The 16,521-nt window shown below is 58.6% G+C and overlaps 4 protein-coding genes across 6 annotated transcripts; 2 read left to right on the top strand and 2 right to left on the bottom strand.

Moving 5' to 3' along the window:
- The first annotated feature begins 293 nt into the window (after positions 1–293).
- Positions 294–4,942, top strand: TAF10 (TATA-box binding protein associated factor 10). Its single transcript, XM_077344133.1, has 5 exons — positions 294–819; positions 895–1,091; positions 1,208–1,272; positions 3,602–3,716; positions 4,747–4,942. Exons 1-5 carry the CDS (start codon positions 294–296, stop codon positions 4,834–4,836), a joined length of 993 nt encoding a protein of 330 aa, XP_077200248.1. The 3' UTR covers positions 4,837–4,942.
- A 2,378-nt stretch (positions 4,943–7,320) lies between these two features.
- ILK (integrin linked kinase) lies at positions 7,321–13,818 on the bottom strand. Of its 3 annotated transcripts, none has more exons than XM_077341021.1 (13): positions 13,685–13,818; positions 13,385–13,530; positions 12,380–12,545; positions 12,123–12,218; positions 11,863–11,959; positions 11,510–11,593; positions 11,261–11,346; positions 11,000–11,109; positions 9,583–9,710; positions 8,381–8,502; positions 8,187–8,286; positions 7,918–8,048; positions 7,321–7,824 (listed from the first exon to the last, which is right to left on the bottom strand). In XM_077341021.1, the coding sequence occupies exons 2-13, from the start codon at positions 13,471–13,473 to the stop codon at positions 7,675–7,677; spliced, it is 1,359 nt and encodes a 452-aa protein (XP_077197136.1). In that variant the 5' UTR covers positions 13,474–13,530; positions 13,685–13,818; the 3' UTR covers positions 7,321–7,674. The 3 variants fall into 3 exon arrangements, with proteins under 3 accessions (XP_077197136.1, XP_077197137.1, XP_077197135.1); XM_077341022.1 differs by having other exon boundaries at positions 13,385–13,536; positions 13,685–13,814; XM_077341020.1 differs by lacking the exon at positions 13,685–13,818 and having other exon boundaries at positions 13,385–13,665.
- On the bottom strand, positions 13,504–14,680 carry LOC143840522 (uncharacterized). Its single transcript, XM_077344134.1, has 3 exons — positions 14,125–14,680; positions 13,677–14,031; positions 13,504–13,536 (listed from the first exon to the last, which is right to left on the bottom strand). Exons 1-3 carry the CDS (start codon positions 14,598–14,600, stop codon positions 13,504–13,506), a joined length of 864 nt encoding a protein of 287 aa, XP_077200249.1. The 5' UTR covers positions 14,601–14,680.
- A 5-nt stretch (positions 14,681–14,685) lies between these two features.
- RRP8 (ribosomal RNA processing 8) lies at positions 14,686–16,520 on the top strand. Its single transcript, XM_077344135.1, has 5 exons — positions 14,686–14,879; positions 15,049–15,178; positions 15,326–15,432; positions 16,208–16,304; positions 16,389–16,520. Exons 1-5 carry the CDS (start codon positions 14,686–14,688, stop codon positions 16,518–16,520), a joined length of 660 nt encoding a protein of 219 aa, XP_077200250.1.
- Position 16,521: the final 1 nt, after the last annotated feature.

Consider the following 16,521-nt stretch of genomic DNA (forward strand, 5'->3'; position numbering starts at 1 on the left):
CCCCAGAGGATTGGACCAGAACCAATGTGTTTAAATTAATTGAAAAGAATTTTCGGCTAAACCTCCGGAAGACGTTCCTGACAGTCAGAGCAGTTCCTCAGCTGGAAGAGGCTTCCTCGGGAGGTGGAAGTTTTTAAACAGCGGCTGGAGAGCCCTCTTAGGGAGAGCCTGATTTTATGAACTGAGGCAGACGGGGAGTGGGGTGGGGTGGGGTGGGGGGGCAGGAGGCGAGGTGTGCCGGGGCTTGTCTCTTGTGGCCCTTCCTGGCATGCCCAGGGAGTTGCTGGTGGCCCATGAGGGATGGAAAGGGGGTCGCGGTGGGCAGCCTGCCTGGCGCAGGGGGCTGGCCGGGATGCCACTCGACGATTCCCCGCAGGCGCCTGGAGGCGGGGCCGGCGTCTCCGTCGCGCACAGGCTCCTCCCTCCGTCCTCTGGAGCTCCCAGGCACCGCCCCCCTGGCGCCCACTTCCGCCGCTGGCAAGAGGGACAGGCCCTCCACGCCCACTCCCTCAGTTGTGCGCCAGGGGGCGGGGCCGGAAGTGAGGTCCGTTTGGGCGGGCCTTGGTGCCGACGCTTCCTTCCGGTTGCGGGAAAGGCGCATGCGCCCCGGCTCCGGCCATGGCCATCCTCCCGCCATGAGCGCCGCCAGCGGGAGCGCCCTGGAGGCCGAGCCCAGCCCGGCGGCCGCCGTCGTGGTCGTCACCGCCGCCCCGCCAGCCCCGCCCCAGCCGGCCCCCTCTGCTCTCCCCACCGCCGCCGCCCAGGCCGGGGAAGCCGCCAAGGGGAGCCCCGGGACGGCGGGCGCCGCCGGAGGAGCCGGTGAGGGGCGGGGGGGACGGGCCCCTCCTCTCCCGCCGCCGCCTCCGCCCCCCCCCTGACTCTGCTCTCCCGCAGGCTCTGTCGCCGCTGCCGCTTGCCCGGGGCCGCCCGTCGAGGGCCCCGCCGTCTCCAACGGGGTGTTCGCGGCGCCCGCAGGAGCGCCCAACGGGGACGCCAAGCCCGCCTCCGCCGCAGCCTCCCCCGCCGCCTCCGCCGCCTCCAGTGCCCCCCTCGTCGACTTCCTCCTCCAGCTGGAGGACTACACGCCCACGGTGCGCCCCCGCCCGCCCGCCCGCCCGCCCGGCCTGGGGGTGGGAGTGGGAATGGGAATGGATGGGGGTCCTCTCGCCTCCTGACGCGCCTCCCCCTTCCCCTCTCTGCCTTGCAGATCCCTGACGCCGTCACCGGCTACTACCTCAACCGCGCTGGCTTCGAAGCCTCTGACCCCCGCATGTAAGTAGGGGGCCATGCTGGAGTCCCACCCCCGCAGGTCAGGATCTGCCTTCCATGGATGGCCCTGGCAGCGCCCAGCCTAGTTTGGTCTCCATCATCTGCTGTCGTGTGATGCCTCCCGCCCTGGCCTAAGGACTTAGCAAGAGCCTTGCTGGGTCAGACCAGGGACGGTCCCTCCAGCCCAACCTCCCGTCTCACACAGAGGCCAGCCAGTTCCTCTGCAGGGCCAGCCACAGGGCAGAGAGGCCGAGGCCTTCCCCTGAGAAGACCCTCAGAAGAGCCCTGCTGGGTCAGACCAGGGAGGGTCCCTCCAGTCCAGCCTCCCGTCTCACCCAGGGGCCGGCCAGTTCCTCTGCAGGGCCAGCCACAGGGCAGAGAGGCCGAGGCCTTCCCCTGAGAAGACCCTCAGAAGAGCCCTGCTGGGTCAGGCCAGGGAGGGTCCCTCCAGTCCAGCCTCCCGTCTCACCCAGGGGCCGGCCAGTTCCTCTGCAGGGCCAGCCACAGGGCAGAGAGGCCGAGGCCTTCCCCTGAGAAGACCCTCAGAAGAGCCCTGCTGGGTCAGGCCAGGGAGGGTCCCTCCAGTCCAGCCTCCCGTCTCACCCAGGGGCCAGCCAGTTCCTCTGCAGGGCCAGCCACAGGGCAGAGAGGCCGAGGCCTTCCCCTGAGAAGACCCTCAGAAGAGCCCTGCTGGGTCAGGCCAGGGACGGTCCCACCAGTCCAGCCTCCCGTCTCACCCAGGGGCCAGCCAGTTCCTCTGCAGGGCCAGCCACAGGGCAGAGAGGCCGAGGCCTTCCCCTGATAGGAACCTCAGAAGAGCCCTGCTGGGTCAGGCCAGGGAGGGTCCCTCCAGCCCAACCTCCCGTCTCACCCAGGGGCCAGCCAGTTCCTCTGCAAGGCCAGCCACAGGGCAGAGAGTCCGAGCCCGTCCCCTGAGAAGACTCTCCGAAGAGCCCTGCTGGGTCAGGCCAGGGAGGGTCCCTCCAGTCCAGCCTCCCGTCTCACCCAGGGGCCGGCCAGTTCCTCTGCAGGGCCAGCCACAGGGCAGAGAGGCCGAGGCCTTCCCCTGAGAAGACCCTCAGAAGAGCCCTGCTGGGTCAGGCCAGGGAGGGTCCCTCCAGTCCAGCCTCCCGTCTCACCCAGGGGCCAGCCAGTTCCTCTGCAGGGCCAACCACAGGGCAGAGAGGCCGAGGCCTTCCCCTGAGAAGACCCTCAGAAGAGCCCTGCTGGGTCAGGCCATGGAGGGTCCCACCAGTCCAGCCTCCCGTCTCACCCAGGGGCCAGCCAGTTCCTCTGCAGGGCCAGCCACAGGGCAGAGAGGCCGAGGCCTTCCCCTGATAGGAACCTCAGAAGAGCCCTGCTGGGTCAGGCCAGGGAGGGTCCCTCCAGCCCAACCTCCCGTCTCACCCAGGGGCCAGCCAGTTCCTCTGCAAGGCCAGCCACAGGGCAGAGAGGCCGAGCCCGTCCCCTGAGAAGACTCTCCGAAGAGCCCTGCTGGGTCAGGCCAGGGAGGGTCCCTCCAGTCCAGCCTCCTGTCTCACCCAGGGGCCGGCCAGTTCCTCTGCAGGGCCAGCCACAGGGCATAGAACAGGAGAAGAGCCCTGCTGGTCACACCAGGTAGGGTCCATTTAGTCCAGCATTGTGACATAGGGGCCTGTGAGGGCTGAGAGGTTAAGACCTAATGAAGTACCTATAGAATTCAGAGGTCACTGCTTCTGATTACAGTGGTTGTTTTTAGTCAGTGTGACTATTAGCCATGGATAATCATTCTCCATGATTCTGTAACATCTTCTTATAGCTGTCTATTCCTGTGGCCATCGCTACATCCCCTGGCAGCAATTTCCACATGTCAACCACCCATTAAGATAGCCTTTCTCAGCTCTCACTGTTGAGAATCCCCTGAAAACATTCTACCGGCGTTGAGAAACCCCAGAAGTGGCATAATTGTGCAGAGTATGGTTGAGAATTATAGCCATGTACACACCCACTCAGGGACCCTCCCCTTCCCACCCCACCCCACTCATTGGCCATTTTGGAGGGGGTTTAACATACTTCAAAAACATTTAAAATTATTAACTCCCATTTGTTCAGGAAACTTCCAGGGTTTCCCAAGAAAGCCTGCATTAAGAGGTTTAGGGACAGAATGCAAGGCTTGCCTGAAGAGATGTGGTTTTCTGTACCAAGGTGGATAATGTGTTCCATTGCCTTCCTTTTCAAGAGAGGGTGAGGCTTCCTCCTACTGCACCCTCTGTGAGCACCTCTGTTGGAAGTCCCATTTTAAGCATGCGAGTGCCAGGGCGACCTGTGAGTCTTTGGGGTCTTTCTCCTGCAGCATCCGCCTGATTTCCTTGGCTGCACAGAAGTTCATCTCTGATATTGCCAACGACGCTCTGCAGCACTGCAAGATGAAGGGCACAGCTTCTGGGAGCTCCCGAAACAAGGCAAAGGTAGGCTTGCCCTGCGTCCAGGTGGAAATTATAATAGATACCAGAGACTCTTATATTTCAAATATTATCTGATCAAGCCATTAGACAGATTATTCTTTCCTCTTGTTGTGCCATTGGGATCATCCACTTTCTTGTTGTTGGGTGGTTGGCCAGTTCATGTCACACAAATCGTGTGATGTCTGTGCTCAGGACAATTTGGAGGATGCCTGTTGATTTCCAGGCATGGTTCAAGGTGCTGGTTGCCACTTTTCAAGCCCTTTGGGGCATGGTATCTACCTATTTAATGGCTACCTTTCCTGTGTGCCAGCAAAATGCCCTGGGGTCTTCATTTCTGACAGTCTCCTGGCCTTGAAGTCCACTGATTGACAGCACATACCCCTCTTTTTTGTGAATAGCCACACTCACTCTGAGGCATGCCTTGGCAGGGACAGTATGGAAAGCACTCCCTCTTTCCCGCCAAAGGTTCACAGTGGAATTGTTTTCATGTGGCGTTGGCAAAAGTAACTACTGAACATCCCTGACTGGCAGCTGGTGGTGGAATATGTTGCTCCGGTTGTGGTTTCAGTTTGATGTATGTCACTTATTTTTAACTCTGCATGTTTCTGTGTGATAAGGTGCCATGGACATTGTGTGATAGACAGCTTGGCATAGTGGTTAGGAGCATGAAATTCTAATCTGGTGAGCCGGGTTTGATTCCGCACTCCCCCACATGCAGCCAGCTGTGTGACCCTGGGCTCGCCACAGCACTGATAAAGCTGTTCGAGCAGTATTATCGGGGCTCTGTCAGCCTTCCCTCCCTCCCAGGGTGTCTGTTGTGGGGAGAGAAAAGGGAAGGCAATTGGAAGCTTTGAGACTCCTTCGGGTGGAGAGAAGTGCTATATAAGAACCAACTTTTCTTCTTTAAAATAAGAAAATAAGAGCTTCTTGCATCATTAACCAGTGGTGTTCTTTTCAGGCTTCCTGAAGGGGGCGGAATGGGGGAGGGAGTGATGTGCTGCCCGTTTTTGGAACCTTCTCTTCCTCCCTGCAGGACAAGAAATACACGCTGACCATGGAAGACTTGGCTCCTGCACTGACAGAATATGGAATTAACGTCAAGAAACCCCACTACTTCACTTAGGTCCAGAGTGGCAACTGCATCTTCTGGAGTCCTGGCACTCAGCCAAGCCCAAGCAGACCTTGTGGTGCTGGTTGCCATAACATTAAAGTGCTTTCTTGGGACTGTGTGGGTCTGTGTTCACCCTGCCCCCTTTTTGACTGCAGCTCACAGTGAGTGGCCTCTTCCAAGAGAACAGGAGAGCCTGGGACAGGATAGAAGTGGAAAAAGGAGGATCCAGGTAACTACCGACCCCTCAGCTTGACATCTGTAGCTGGCAAAATTTTAGAACAAATCCTCAAACAGTCTGCCCTTGAGCAGCTAGAATGGATGTCTGTAACTACTAAGAGTCAGCATGGCTTTCTCAAGAAGTCATGTCAGACTACCAGCTCCACATGCTGTTTAGGTTCCACATGATATTCTTATTAAGTTGGTAAAATTGGTATGGATCCTATTACTATGTGGATCGAGAACTGGTTGACAGATCGCACTGAAAGGGTGATTGTAAATGGTTCGTCATCTTTTTGGAGAGGAGTGCCTCGGATCTGTCCTGAGCTCTGTGTTACTCAATATATATTCATAAACGATTTGGATGAAGGAATGGAGGGAGTGCTTATTAAATTTGAAGATGATACTAAACTGGGTAGCAAATACCAGATGACAGAATCAGGATACAAGATGATCTTGACAGGCTGGGAAACGGCTAAAATGAATAAAATTAATTTTAATAGTGAAAAATGTAATGTTATGCATAAAGGTAAGAAAAATCAAATGCATCACTGTAGGATAGGTGAGACTTCTCTTGGCAGTAGTACACGTGAAAAGGATGTGGAGTCTTAGGCCATACATTGAACGTGGGTCAGCAGTGTTACTCGGTGGCTAAAAAGGCAAATGGGATTTTGGGCTGCATTAAAAGAAGTATAGTGTCCAGATCACATGAGGTGATGTTACCACTTTACTCAGCTTTACAGCTGAAGAAAGATGCAGAGAAAGTCCAGAAGAGGGCTACGAATATGGTGAGGGGTTTGGAGACCAAGTCTTATTAGGAAAGGTTGATACATTTAGTTGGAGAGAAGATGACTGAGCAGTGATATGATAATACTTGAAGGGAGCAGAGTTGTTTTCTGTTGTTCAGAGAGACAGACCAAACCAGTGGATTAAAATTAATTCAAAAGAATTTTCAGCTAAACATCCGGAAGAAGTTTCTGACAGAGCAGTTCCTCAGATGAAGAGGCTTCCTCAGGAGGTGGTGAGTTCTCTTTTGAAGTTTTTAAGCAGAGACTAGATAGTCATCTGACACTTAAGCAGATTGTGAGGCAGGTAGTTGTGATTTCCTGCATTTGGCAGGAGGTTGGACTAGATGATCCTGGAGGTTTCTAACTATGATTCTATGGGTACGGGGGAAATTATACAGACACAGACATCCCCAGGACTCTTTAAATTCCATGGACTCTTGGCAACAGGCTGCTTATTTGTGCAAACCTAGAGATTTTTGACCCAAAATACTCCTGAATCCAGAGGCTGTCCTGCCAGCCTGTGAGCTGTACTGTTGCCTCCTTCTGATGCTTTGCCAGCTACTCAGAGAGGAAGTGGCACTGTGCTTTGAGGGGCATTTTTCATGTGACTGTGCATGTTCCCAGTGGGCAGGGGTGTATGCTCAGAGTTCCATTGAGCGAGGGTTGGTGTGCTCATGGGGGCAGGTGTTTTAAGTGGTCAGTTAATGTATTTTTTGTTTATGGGTGGGAGACACACTATAAAGGGTGATGTTCAAAAACTGCTTGAGCCGCTCCCTTCCCTTTGACCCTGACCCAAGAGGGTCCCTCCTGCTTTTTCAGCAAACCCAGGACACTGAAACAGCCTCCTGCTTCCATACACCAGATGAGGGGCAAGAGAGAGTGCCATGCTGGTACAGGCAAAGTCCACACCATACCTGACTTTGGCCCAAAATATAGCACAGGTTCAAGCCTGTGGGAGTTTCCTATAGTGCGAGTCAAGGAGAGAGAGGGCTGGCCTGGAGCTGGCAAGAGGAAATGGCATTCACCCTCCCCCTCCCGGTTTCTTAATGCTTAAAAGGGGCACATGGATCATTGCTGGGTTTGTGAGGGATGTGCAGCAGCATGGATGAGAAAGGCCAATCTGTGCCATGCTGTGCTGTGTTCAGACTGAGATTTCCCTTGCCACCTACCTCCTGGTCTGCCTCTACTCGGGCGGTGGAGGACAAGGCCCCTCTGCTTCTCACTTGCATTGTCAGGCTGAGCTGGACGGATGTGCACAGGGCTAATCAGCCACGGAGGGCCACACTTTCCCACCAGGGCTGGCCTATCAGGCTCACAGAGGCCACCACTTGGCATCATGCTCATGCAGAGGGGGGCTTTCAGAGGGTGACCCCCCCCCATCTACTCTGAAGCCACCTGTGAGCTGGTGGCACGGGGACAGGCGGGAGGGAGGGAGGGGGTGGCCAGCTTCCATGTGCCCCACACAGCAAAGAAAGCGATCAGCAGAGTGCCCTTTTGTAATGACCGTTTATTTCATGGCCTCTGGCCCTGCATAGAAAAGGTAGAAACAGCGTCACAGACAGGACAGGCAGCGGGGTTACAGGCATCTGTGTGTGTGAGCTTGCCTTGTGGGGGAGGGGAATGTTGGAGCAGCAAGGGGCTGGTTACATGTGAATGAAGGTGATGGCAACATACAGCAGGCAGGCCCCCCGCTCCTGGGGTAGAGGGGCAAGGCGGTGGCTCCAGCTGTACCGTATTGTCTTAGGGCGAGGGGACACGCTTAGGCGTTGCCACCTCCTAAAGGCACTTGACGCGCCAGGCAGAGGGCAAGCGCCTGGCGAGGGAGGGAGAGAGGAAGGCCCCTCCCTTACTTCTCCTGCATCTTCTCAAGGATGGGGACAATCATATCGAATTTGGGGCGCTTTGCCGGGTCCTCGTTCATGCAGATCTTCATCAGCTTGCAGATGTGGGGGGAGATGCCTGGGGGGATGGTTGGACGCAGTCCCTCCAGGGCAACCTAGGAAGGAAGGGAGGGAAGAGTTCCACAGCTGTACTCAGGCAGGCCCCTGGGTGGGTGAGCAGCCCCCCCCCCCCCCGGCGCTCTCCTCACCTTCATGCCGATCTCCATGTTGGAAAGGTCTGCAAATGGCACCTCCCGGGTCACCAGCTCCCAGAGCAGCACTGCAAAGCTCCACATGTCTGCGGAGCGACGGTTGATCTCCTCGGCCTTCTTCTGCAGAGCTGGGGGGGGGGGGGGAGAGGAGCCTGCATTCAGTGGCTGCCCTGGCTGCTTGGCGTGACAGAGGCCTCCCTCCGCCCTGCGATCTTCCGTGAAATGGGGAAAGGGGAAGAGGAGCGCTCTGGGCCGCCACCACTCACCCTCCGGCGCTACCCACGCGGGAGCATACATCCGGCCCGGGCACTGGAAGGAGAACTTGACGTCTGCCATGCTGATTCGTGCAGTCATGTCTTCATCTATCTGTTGGAGAAGACAGACTGACTGCATCAGAGCTACTAGGAACACCCCCACACCCCCACTTCGTGGAGCAACCCCCACCCACTCACACGCTCACCATGATGCTGCGGCTGTTCAGGTAGTGCCGAGGGATGAGTGGCTCCAGCGTGTGCAGGAAGGCCATTCCCCGTGCAATGTCCAAGGCAAATTTCACTGCCTGGCTTTGGTCCACCACAAAATCTGTCACAAAAGAAGAGGTGCAGAGTGGTCAGCAAGGCAGCACCTGAGGGTGTGGGGGGGGCACAGGTACCAAACCCTCAAAGACAAGGACAGCTTCTCTGCCAACACTCAGCAGTATCTCCCCCGCCCCCCGGAGCTGCTGCTTCTCCTGACAATCCTCCAGGCGCCTGGAGGGGAGCAGAATGCAGTTACACCCTCCTGAAGAAGTGATGGTAGCTGCAGGGGGAATCCCAGCTTCAAGTCTAGGCTCTCGGGTTCTGCATTTGCTTAGATGCAAGAGAGAAAGATTGTGGGGGTCAGAATGGGCAGTCCAATAAAAGTGGTCAAAAAGGCTAGCACTATGCTGGGGCTGTTAGGAAAGAGGGAGAACAAAACAACTGTTAGTCTAACGCCCTCGTAGAGGTCTATGGTGCGGCCCCACTGGGAACCCCACAGTATGGAGGAGGGCAACCAAGATGACAAAAGGGTGGGAGCCCCTTCCCTAGGAGGAGAGGCTGGGACCCTGCAGTTGAGAAAAAAGCCAATTAAGGAGGAACAAAAGAGGCTTGTGAAATCATGGGTGGAAAAGATAAATGTCTTTTCTCAGAAGGCTAGAACTTGAGGACAGCCAGTGATGAAGTAGGTTCAGAATGGGCTAAAGGAAGGGGAGGCTGAGTGACCTTCGGACAGGACTGCTCGGTCAGAGCAGCACTATCAGGGCCATGAGGAGCCCAATGTCACCCAGCTGGCCACATAGGGAGGAACGGGAAATCAAATCCAGCTCGCCTGATTAGAAACTCCTGCAAGAATAAACAGCTTTGCAAATGGATTAATGAAGTACAGGTCAGGAGAACCTCCTTGGCCAGAGGCACTAGTCCTCTGAATCCCAGAGCCAGGAGGCACCCTCAGGAGGAGGCCTCTAACTCGGTGCCCTGTTGTCCATCCAGAAGAGCTGGCTGGCTGGTGCATGACTTGGGGTGCCGGATTAGAGGAACTCTGGTGTGACCTGGCTGGGCTCTCATGCAGCCACAGGTCCATCTGTACACCAGGGAGAGGATGAGATCCAGCCCCCCCCCCCCAATAGCTGCCTGCAAGACTCACTTGTGCCTTCATGGAGCACGTTGTAGAGAGAGCCATAGGGCATCCAGTGAGTGATGATGATGGGGTGGGGTGCGGGCGGCGCCTGGCAGGCCCCAAGCACTGGCAGCACGTTGGGGTGTGAGAAGATCCTGCCAAGCAGAAGGAAGGACGGGAGTGAAGGAGGAGGAGGGGGGGGGGCAACTCTGCTTCCGACAACAGTACCCCATCCAGACGGCCCCCCCACCCCGCACCCTTCCTCTTCCCTATTTAATATCTTTATGTGCCCTCTTGCTCAGCTGGTGCAGAGGTTTGGCCTGGGATGTCGTCAATATGCAGGTCACACCCAGCTCTTCCTCCTGATGGACGGCCGCCCTGACTCTCCCCCGGAAGCATTAGCCAGCTGCCTGGAAGGGGTGACGGGGTGGCACAAGCAGAGTCGCCTGAAGCTCGAGCTCAACCCTTCAAAGACGGAGTTCCTATGGGTGGGCAGGAAGGGACCATGTGCGGAAGCGCATCTGCCCACCCTGGGTGGTGTGCCGCTATCAGTGGCTCACTCTGCCAGGAACCTGGGCGTGATCCTGAATGCTCCTCTCTCAATGGAAGGTCAGGTCATGAGGGTAGCGTAGTTGGCATTCTACCACCTTCGCCAAGCCAAACTACTGGTGCCCTACTGGCCACAGTGATCCCATGCAACGGTCACCTCTAGACTGGACTTCTGCAGCTCGCTCTACGCAGGCCTGCCCTTAACCTTGACCCGGAAATGACAGGTCCAAAATGCAGCCGCCAGGGTCCTCACAGGTTGAATTCCGGGTCAGGCTTAAGGTCTTGGTTATCACCTTCAAGGCCATACACGGTCAGGTCCCAGTGTACCCGAGGGACGGCCTTTCTGCCTATGCCCCTCAAAGAGCCTTGCACTCCACCACCACCAACCGGCTGGTGATCCCTGGCCTAAAAGAAGCCCGCTTGACCTCGACCTGGGCCAGAGCCTAGAACGAGCTCCAGGAGGTGATTGGGCCCTGAGGGGCCTAAAGCAGTAGTTCTGCAGGGCTTGCAAAAGGGAGTTCCTCCACTGGGTATTTGGCTGATGTTGGCCAGAATCTACACCACCTGCTGGGCCTCTGAACCCCCCCCTCCCTGGAATCCATGTATCCGAATCTACTCCATGGGCCTGTCTGATTAGGAGTTGTTGAACTGTTGTCTTTTGTTACTACTGTTATCAGTAGCATTATTATATTCTAGCTTCTTGGCAAAACTGAGTTCAATGTATAATTCCTCACGTTCCATGTGAACTGCCCTGAGCCCCAGGGGAGGGCGGTATACAACTGCAGTCAACAAATAAAATAAGCAGAGGAATGAACAGGAATGAAGGAAGGTAGATAGGATTCCCTCCACCAGGGACCCCCCCTCCCCCCCTCCCTCCCTCCCCCGCCCCCTCCACCTGAGCTTTGGGTACTCCTCGTTGAAATCGCGGCTCTTGCGTGTCGTCCAGTCCCGAATCTTCAGCACTTTAATGACGATGTCATTGCCTTGCCAGCGGCCTTTCCACAGCTGTGGGGAAGCCAGAGGGTCACAGTGGGAAGCAGCTACAGGGACAGAGAGTGACCAATGGGTGTGTGTGTGGGGGGGGGGCATACACTTCACAGGAAACCGCACTCTCAGCTTTTTTTGGGGGGGGGGGTATGAAGGGAAAGTTCAGCACCTCGCCTGACTGGTTCTCGTTGAGCTTGTGGCCCAGGCTCAATTGTCGGAAGTCGATCCCAGCCAGTTTATTCAAAGTCCCGTTGCCTGCAATAAACAGAAACGGGAGCCCAGCCTCAGGATTCGACTGGTGCCTTTGAAATCCCCCCTCCCCAGCAGGAGGAGGGGCCAAACTTTACAACCAGGGGCACCACCCACAGCCTGCCTCCAAATTCCCCACCCTGCACAGCGGGAGACAAAAATCTCTTACGGGGTCGTGTTCGAGTTGTGCCCTTCCAGAAGGTGTCCTTGTATGGAATGCGGGTCAGGCTCTGGCCCAGCTTCTCAGCTTGTTCTGTGGGGGGGGGGGGAGGGAAACCCTCCAATCAGCCTCCTCATCACCCCCCTCCCCCCTCCGTCCCTCCAAGATGCCTGTGCATTCCATGTGGCCAAAAGCTGCTTCCAGCGAGGCACGGCAGCAGGCCTGGAGAGCGCCAGGGTAGCTGCTTGCTTGCTTGCTTCCATCCCACGAGGACTGCGCCCACGTAGCCTGGCCCGGCAGCCATGGGCCAGGAGGCAGCACCCACACTCTGTCCCCCCTGGCCTCCAACAGGTGCTCCTTACCTCTCAGCGAGTCCCGCAGCGGCGCCTTGGCCTTGTCCAGGGGCATTTCCCCGTACTTGTTGCAGATGCTGACCAGAGCTCCGCTGCTCACCAGACCCTGGGAAGGGCAGAGCGAGTCACGCTGGCCGGGGGCTCTGGCAACAGTCCAGCCCCTCCCCGCAGGGTGTCCTGCCTGCCTGGCTTCAATGCCAGACTGCACCAGCCGATCCCGCTATACTTTTCAAGGCGGCACCAAACGCCTCCCCCATCCCCACGCTCACCTCAGCCACCTGCTCCTGGCCCCAAAAGCAGGCGTAGTGGAGTGGCGTGTTTCCGTGTTCATTCACTGCATTGATGTCAGCTTTGAACTGGAGCAGCTGGGCAGAAAGGAGAAGGGCTGAAGCAGCATGCCAACGACCCTCAGTCAGGTGGCAGCCAACAGGGCTGCAGCTGCGAGTCCTCTGCTGCTCCAGCAGGGGGCATTCCAGGGCACAGGAGACCCCAAGGCTTCCAGGTGCCTCCCAGGGGTTCTTCCTACCTTCTGGACAATGTCCCGATGGCCGTGGCTGGCAGCCAGGTGCAGTGGAGTATCGTCGCCACGGTTCATGACGTTGATGCGTGCCCCACGCATGACCAGCATGTCCACCACACTGGAGCGCCCCTCCCGACAGGCCCAGTGCAGCGGGCTGAAGCCATGGTCGTCTCTGCAGGGGGAGAGGGCATTTCCAGGGTGAACAAACCTCCCCACTCCAGGGGTAGGAAGACAGTGCTTGCAGCTCTCCTTAAGGAGGGAGAAGGTACCAGGAGAGGGGTCGGCACAGAATTCTGCGGGTGGGGGGGGCGGAATGCTCTTGGTGAGTCAAAGGCAGCAACTTCCTGGAATGGAAAACAAAGGTCCAGGAATCCCCCCCTCCCTCCCTCCCCCCCCTCTGCCTGGACTGCCAAGCGCAGAGAAGTGCTACGGCCCTTAAAAGGAGATCTCGGCCCTTGAGCATGGCCGGGGGGGGGGGGGGACCCAAGAACACCAGCATCTCCGCCGATGCTTTGGGGGCTGCAACAGCAGCAGCAGCGGCAACAAGGAGTTTTGGGGCTCGGCTGGGAGGCCCAGCTCCTTGGGACCTCTCCTGGCCCCCTGGCCAAGAGCCCCTCCCTTCACCGGTCCCACAACAGACTCCATAGTACACACCAGAGGGGGAGAAAAAGGTGGCACCCCCCACCCCACCCCACCCCACCCCACCCCGTGCGATGGTCCCACTGCTACCCAGTGATCCTGGAGAGGGGGCTCCCCTTCCACGCACCCCATCACCCCGGCTGGGAGGCCAAATGGCAGCGAGCGGCCGGCCGGCGCCCCTCTCCCCCCCCTCCCCCCCGGGGTGGCCTGCCAGGAGTGCATGTGCGGGGGGAGGCTGTGCGCAGGGCCTGGGAGAAAAAGGGGGGTTCGAATCCGTCCCGGACCTGGCCCAGGAAGCCCCGCAGCAGCGGCCTGGCGCCTCCGGGGATCCGAGGACAATCGCAGGGCCCCGCCACCCAGCCGGCCACGCACCCTTGGTTGAGGTCATTCTCGGTGTTGTCCAGCCAGAGGCGCACGGCCACGGCGTTGCCCTCCCGGCACTGCGTGAAGATGTCGTCCATCGGGCGCGGCGAAGAAGGCAAGGGCGGCTCCTAATCCTCCTCCTCCTGCTGCTGCTGCTGCTGCTGGAGGGGGGCAGAGCGGGGCTGCAGCGAGGGGCGCGGCGGGCGGGGGGGGGCGACCCTTCTCCCCCCTCCCCCAGCGCCGCCCGGGCCCCGCCACCCCCCGGAGGGAGCGCGAGGGAGGGGGCGTCTGCCGGGCGCGCCTTCTTACCTCTCCCGGGGATGCCGCCGCCGCTGCTCCCCTCCCCCCCCTCCCCTCGGCGGGGCTCCGCCCTTGGAGCAGCGCCCTCTGGCGGAGGCGGGGAGGGGCCGGCGAGGGCGGCCTCCGGGCGGCAGGGGGCGGAGGCGGGCCGCGGAGGGAGGGAGGGAGGGGGGGCGGGGCATGACGTCAGTCGCCGGCGCCGCGTGCGACCCGGAAGGAGCCTCTGCCGGGCAGCGCGGGATTGCTCTGGTGGGGGGTCGGCCCGCCGCTGCCCGGCCATGTTCGACGAGAGCGCCTGGAGCGGGAGCGAGAGCGAAGACCCCCCCGCCCCCGGCCGCGCCCCCGCGCCCCCCCCGGTGAGCGAGGCCTGGGGGGAGGGGGGGGAGGGGGGGAGGGGGACTGCCTGGCGTGAAGGGGGGGGGCTGACGGGTCTCCCCCTCCCTGCGCAGGCCACAAGCACCCGCCAGCACCTTCTGGCCACCCTGCGACGCCTGGAGGCGGCGGCGGCAGCGCGGCACAGCGCCTGGGGCAGCGAAGAGAGCGCCGCGTCCGAGCCGGAGCCCGCACAGAACCCAGCCAGGCCCCGCAAGCGCCGCCCACGCCGGCCCTGCCGCCCGCCCGCCGAGGACGCAGGTAGGCCGCACCCGGAGCCCCCGCCTCCCTCTGCCGCTGGGGGAGGCTTCTCCGCCCCCGTCGACCCCAAGCGCGAGGAACGCCGCAGGGACGGGGCCTCTCTTCCTCTCCCAGGTGAAACAGCGACCGCAGGTGGAGAAGACAGGCGGCAGCACGCAACGGCCGAGGGCGACGCTGGCGCAGCAAAGGAGAGGCCGAGGCAGCTGCTGACCAGGAAGCAGTGGAGGACCCGGCAGAAGAACAAGAGGAGGCAGAAGAACAAGTTCAAGCCTGCAGGGGGTGGGGGCACCATGGAGCCCCTGGGCAGCCCACCCCTGGAAACCTCTCTGCCGCCGGACGAGCCTCCAGCTGGCCGAGCTGCTGCCCTGCGGCTGCAGATGGAGGAACGGCTGGATTCGGCCCGCTTCCGCTACATTAACCAGCAGCTGTACACTCGTCCCAGCCACGAGGCGGTCCGCCTCTTCCAGGAAGACCCTGAAGCCTTTGCTGTCTACCACCGAGGCTTTGCTCAACAGGTGGCACGCTGGCCTGAAAACCCTGTGCTGCGCTTTGTGCGTTACCTACGCAATAGGTAAGGTGGGTGGAAGTTTGCTTGTCTGTAAATCATGAGCACAGGTTAAGCAAGGATGTTGCTGTGGCTGACATGCGTCCACAGGTGCAATCTGCCCAGAAAAGAACATGCAAGGGCGTTACTTGGCTACAGTTTTTGCTGTCGCTACTGCTTCCTCTCTTCTTGGCAGGCCAGCTTCGTTGGTGGTGGCTGACTTTGGCTGCGGTGATTGCACACTGGCTCGCAGCATTCGGAACAAAGTGCATTGCTTTGATGTGATGGCCCTGGACTCTCGTGTTACTGTCTGTGACATGTCCCAGGTATACTGGGGCAGACAAGGGTGGTCTCCGCGCAGACCCTACCCTTGGAATTTGCAGCAATTACATTGTCCCCCTGTTCCCTCAGGGTGGTTCCACATCCTATTGGGGGGGGGGTTATCATCTCATTGCCCCTCCTCTTTGCTACAGGTGCCTCTTGAAGCTGCATCAGTGGACGTGGTGGTCTTCTGCTTGGCGCTCATGGGGACTAATCTATGTGAGATCCTGGAAGAAGCCAACCGGGTCCTGCGAGTTGGGTAATTGGAGACCAGATGGCCACTGGGGCAAGAGACAGGGAACGTTCTGAAGAAGACAGATTGTCAGGGTACAGCAGCCATGCCTGGAACTGCAAGCCACTGCTCTCCTGTCTGAGCACAGCTCACTCTACTTAATGATTTTTCCGTGAATCAATTTGCATCTGATGACACAATAAAATCAGAGTCCAGTAGTCCACCTTTAATCCCAACAAAGATTTATTCAAGGTGTGAGCTTTCGAGTACAAGCACTCTTCTCAGACTAGTGCTACTGGATTCTGATTTTATTGTGCTACTTCAGACCAACATGGCTATGCATCTGATGACTCCAAGTAAGCAGACCTTTAATTGGCAACAGCTGTTGCAAGGAAAGGTCAGGTTTTTGTTAACATCCCCCATCCTAGTGCTTGAACTGGAAAGCTCACACCCTGAATAAATCTTTGCTGGTCTTAAAGGTGCTACTGAACTTTGATTTTATTGTGATACTTCAGACCAACACGGCTACCCTTTTGAATCTATCCCCCACCCCAGCACTGTAGTAGGAATGTGGACTTTAAAACTACTCTGCTTTTCTTACAGTCTACCAAAGCTTCAGCTGCTTGCTTTTCTGACTTGTGATGCACCAATAAGGGGATGGGTTGGCCGCAGGAACCAGCATTGAGCAGCTGGGGAGGGATCTTGGAGCAGTTTGCTTCCCCCCCCCCCCCGTATGGGGGCAGGAGCTAGGTGCAGGGAGCAAGGAAGGGCCGTGGTGACAAGATGCATTCGTTTCCTGCAGGGGCACGCTGCTGGTGGCTGAAGTAGCCAGTCGTTTTGGAGACCTGCGGGCCTTCTTGGGGGCACTGGCAGGGCTGGGCTTCCGGCTAGTCTCCAAGGTGAGAGGGGGGGAGGGAGCAATTTATTTTGGGAGGTATTGTGTTTTGCCGCCCCCGACCGGCTTATCTCCCTCCCTGCTGCAGGACGTCTCTGGCTCCCATTTCTACGCCATGGAGCTGCAGAAGGAGAGCCCCCCGCGGAATCCAGGCGGCGCTAGGACCGGGAAGACAGCGGCCGGCTTGGCACTCCTGCCCTGCCTCTACAAGCGGCGCTGAG

This window comes from Paroedura picta, chromosome 6 (assembly GCF_049243985.1).
Source record: "Paroedura picta isolate Pp20150507F chromosome 6, Ppicta_v3.0, whole genome shotgun sequence".
Taxonomy (NCBI): domain Eukaryota; kingdom Metazoa; phylum Chordata; class Lepidosauria; order Squamata; family Gekkonidae; genus Paroedura; species Paroedura picta.

What these genes read in the sequence shown, in the direction of transcription:
- TAF10 (XM_077344133.1), top strand. Translation starts at nt 294, where the DNA reads ATGAGGGATGGAAAGGGGGTCGCGGTGGGCAGCCTGCCTGGCGCAGGG. An exon ending in TGGAGGACTACACGCCCACG is followed by an intron (nt 1,092 to 1,207) that starts GTGCGCCCCCGC and finishes TCTGCCTTGCAG; the next exon opens with ATCCCTGACGCCGTCACCGG. An exon ending in GCTCCCGAAACAAGGCAAAG is followed by an intron (nt 3,717 to 4,746) that starts GTAGGCTTGCCC and finishes TCCTCCCTGCAG; the next exon opens with GACAAGAAATACACGCTGAC.
- ILK (XM_077341021.1), bottom strand. Translation starts at nt 13,473, where the DNA reads ATGGACGACATCTTCACGCAGTGCCGGGAGGGCAACGCCGTGGCCGTG. An exon ending in GAGAATGACCTCAACCAAGG is followed by an intron (nt 12,546 to 13,384) that starts GTGCGTGGCCGG and finishes CTCCCCCTGCAG; the next exon opens with AGACGACCATGGCTTCAGCC. An exon ending in ACATGGAGATCGGCATGAAG is followed by an intron (nt 7,825 to 7,917) that starts GTGAGGAGAGCG and finishes CTTCCTTCCTAG; the next exon opens with GTTGCCCTGGAGGGACTGCG.
- LOC143840522 (XM_077344134.1), bottom strand. Translation starts at nt 14,600, where the DNA reads ATGGTGCCCCCACCCCCTGCAGGCTTGAACTTGTTCTTCTGCCTCCTC. An exon ending in TGCTGGCGGGTGCTTGTGGC is followed by an intron (nt 14,032 to 14,124) that starts CTGCGCAGGGAG and finishes GGCCTCGCTCAC; the next exon opens with CGGGGGGGGCGCGGGGGCGC. An exon ending in TCCCCGGGAGAGGTAAGAAG is followed by an intron (nt 13,537 to 13,676) that starts GCGCGCCCGGCA and finishes GCCCCCCTCCAG; the next exon opens with CAGCAGCAGCAGCAGCAGGA.
- RRP8 (XM_077344135.1), top strand. Translation starts at nt 14,686, where the DNA reads ATGGAGGAACGGCTGGATTCGGCCCGCTTCCGCTACATTAACCAGCAG. An exon ending in CTGTCTGTGACATGTCCCAG is followed by an intron (nt 15,179 to 15,325) that starts GTATACTGGGGC and finishes TCTTTGCTACAG; the next exon opens with GTGCCTCTTGAAGCTGCATC. An exon ending in GCTTCCGGCTAGTCTCCAAG is followed by an intron (nt 16,305 to 16,388) that starts GTGAGAGGGGGG and finishes TCCCTGCTGCAG; the next exon opens with GACGTCTCTGGCTCCCATTT.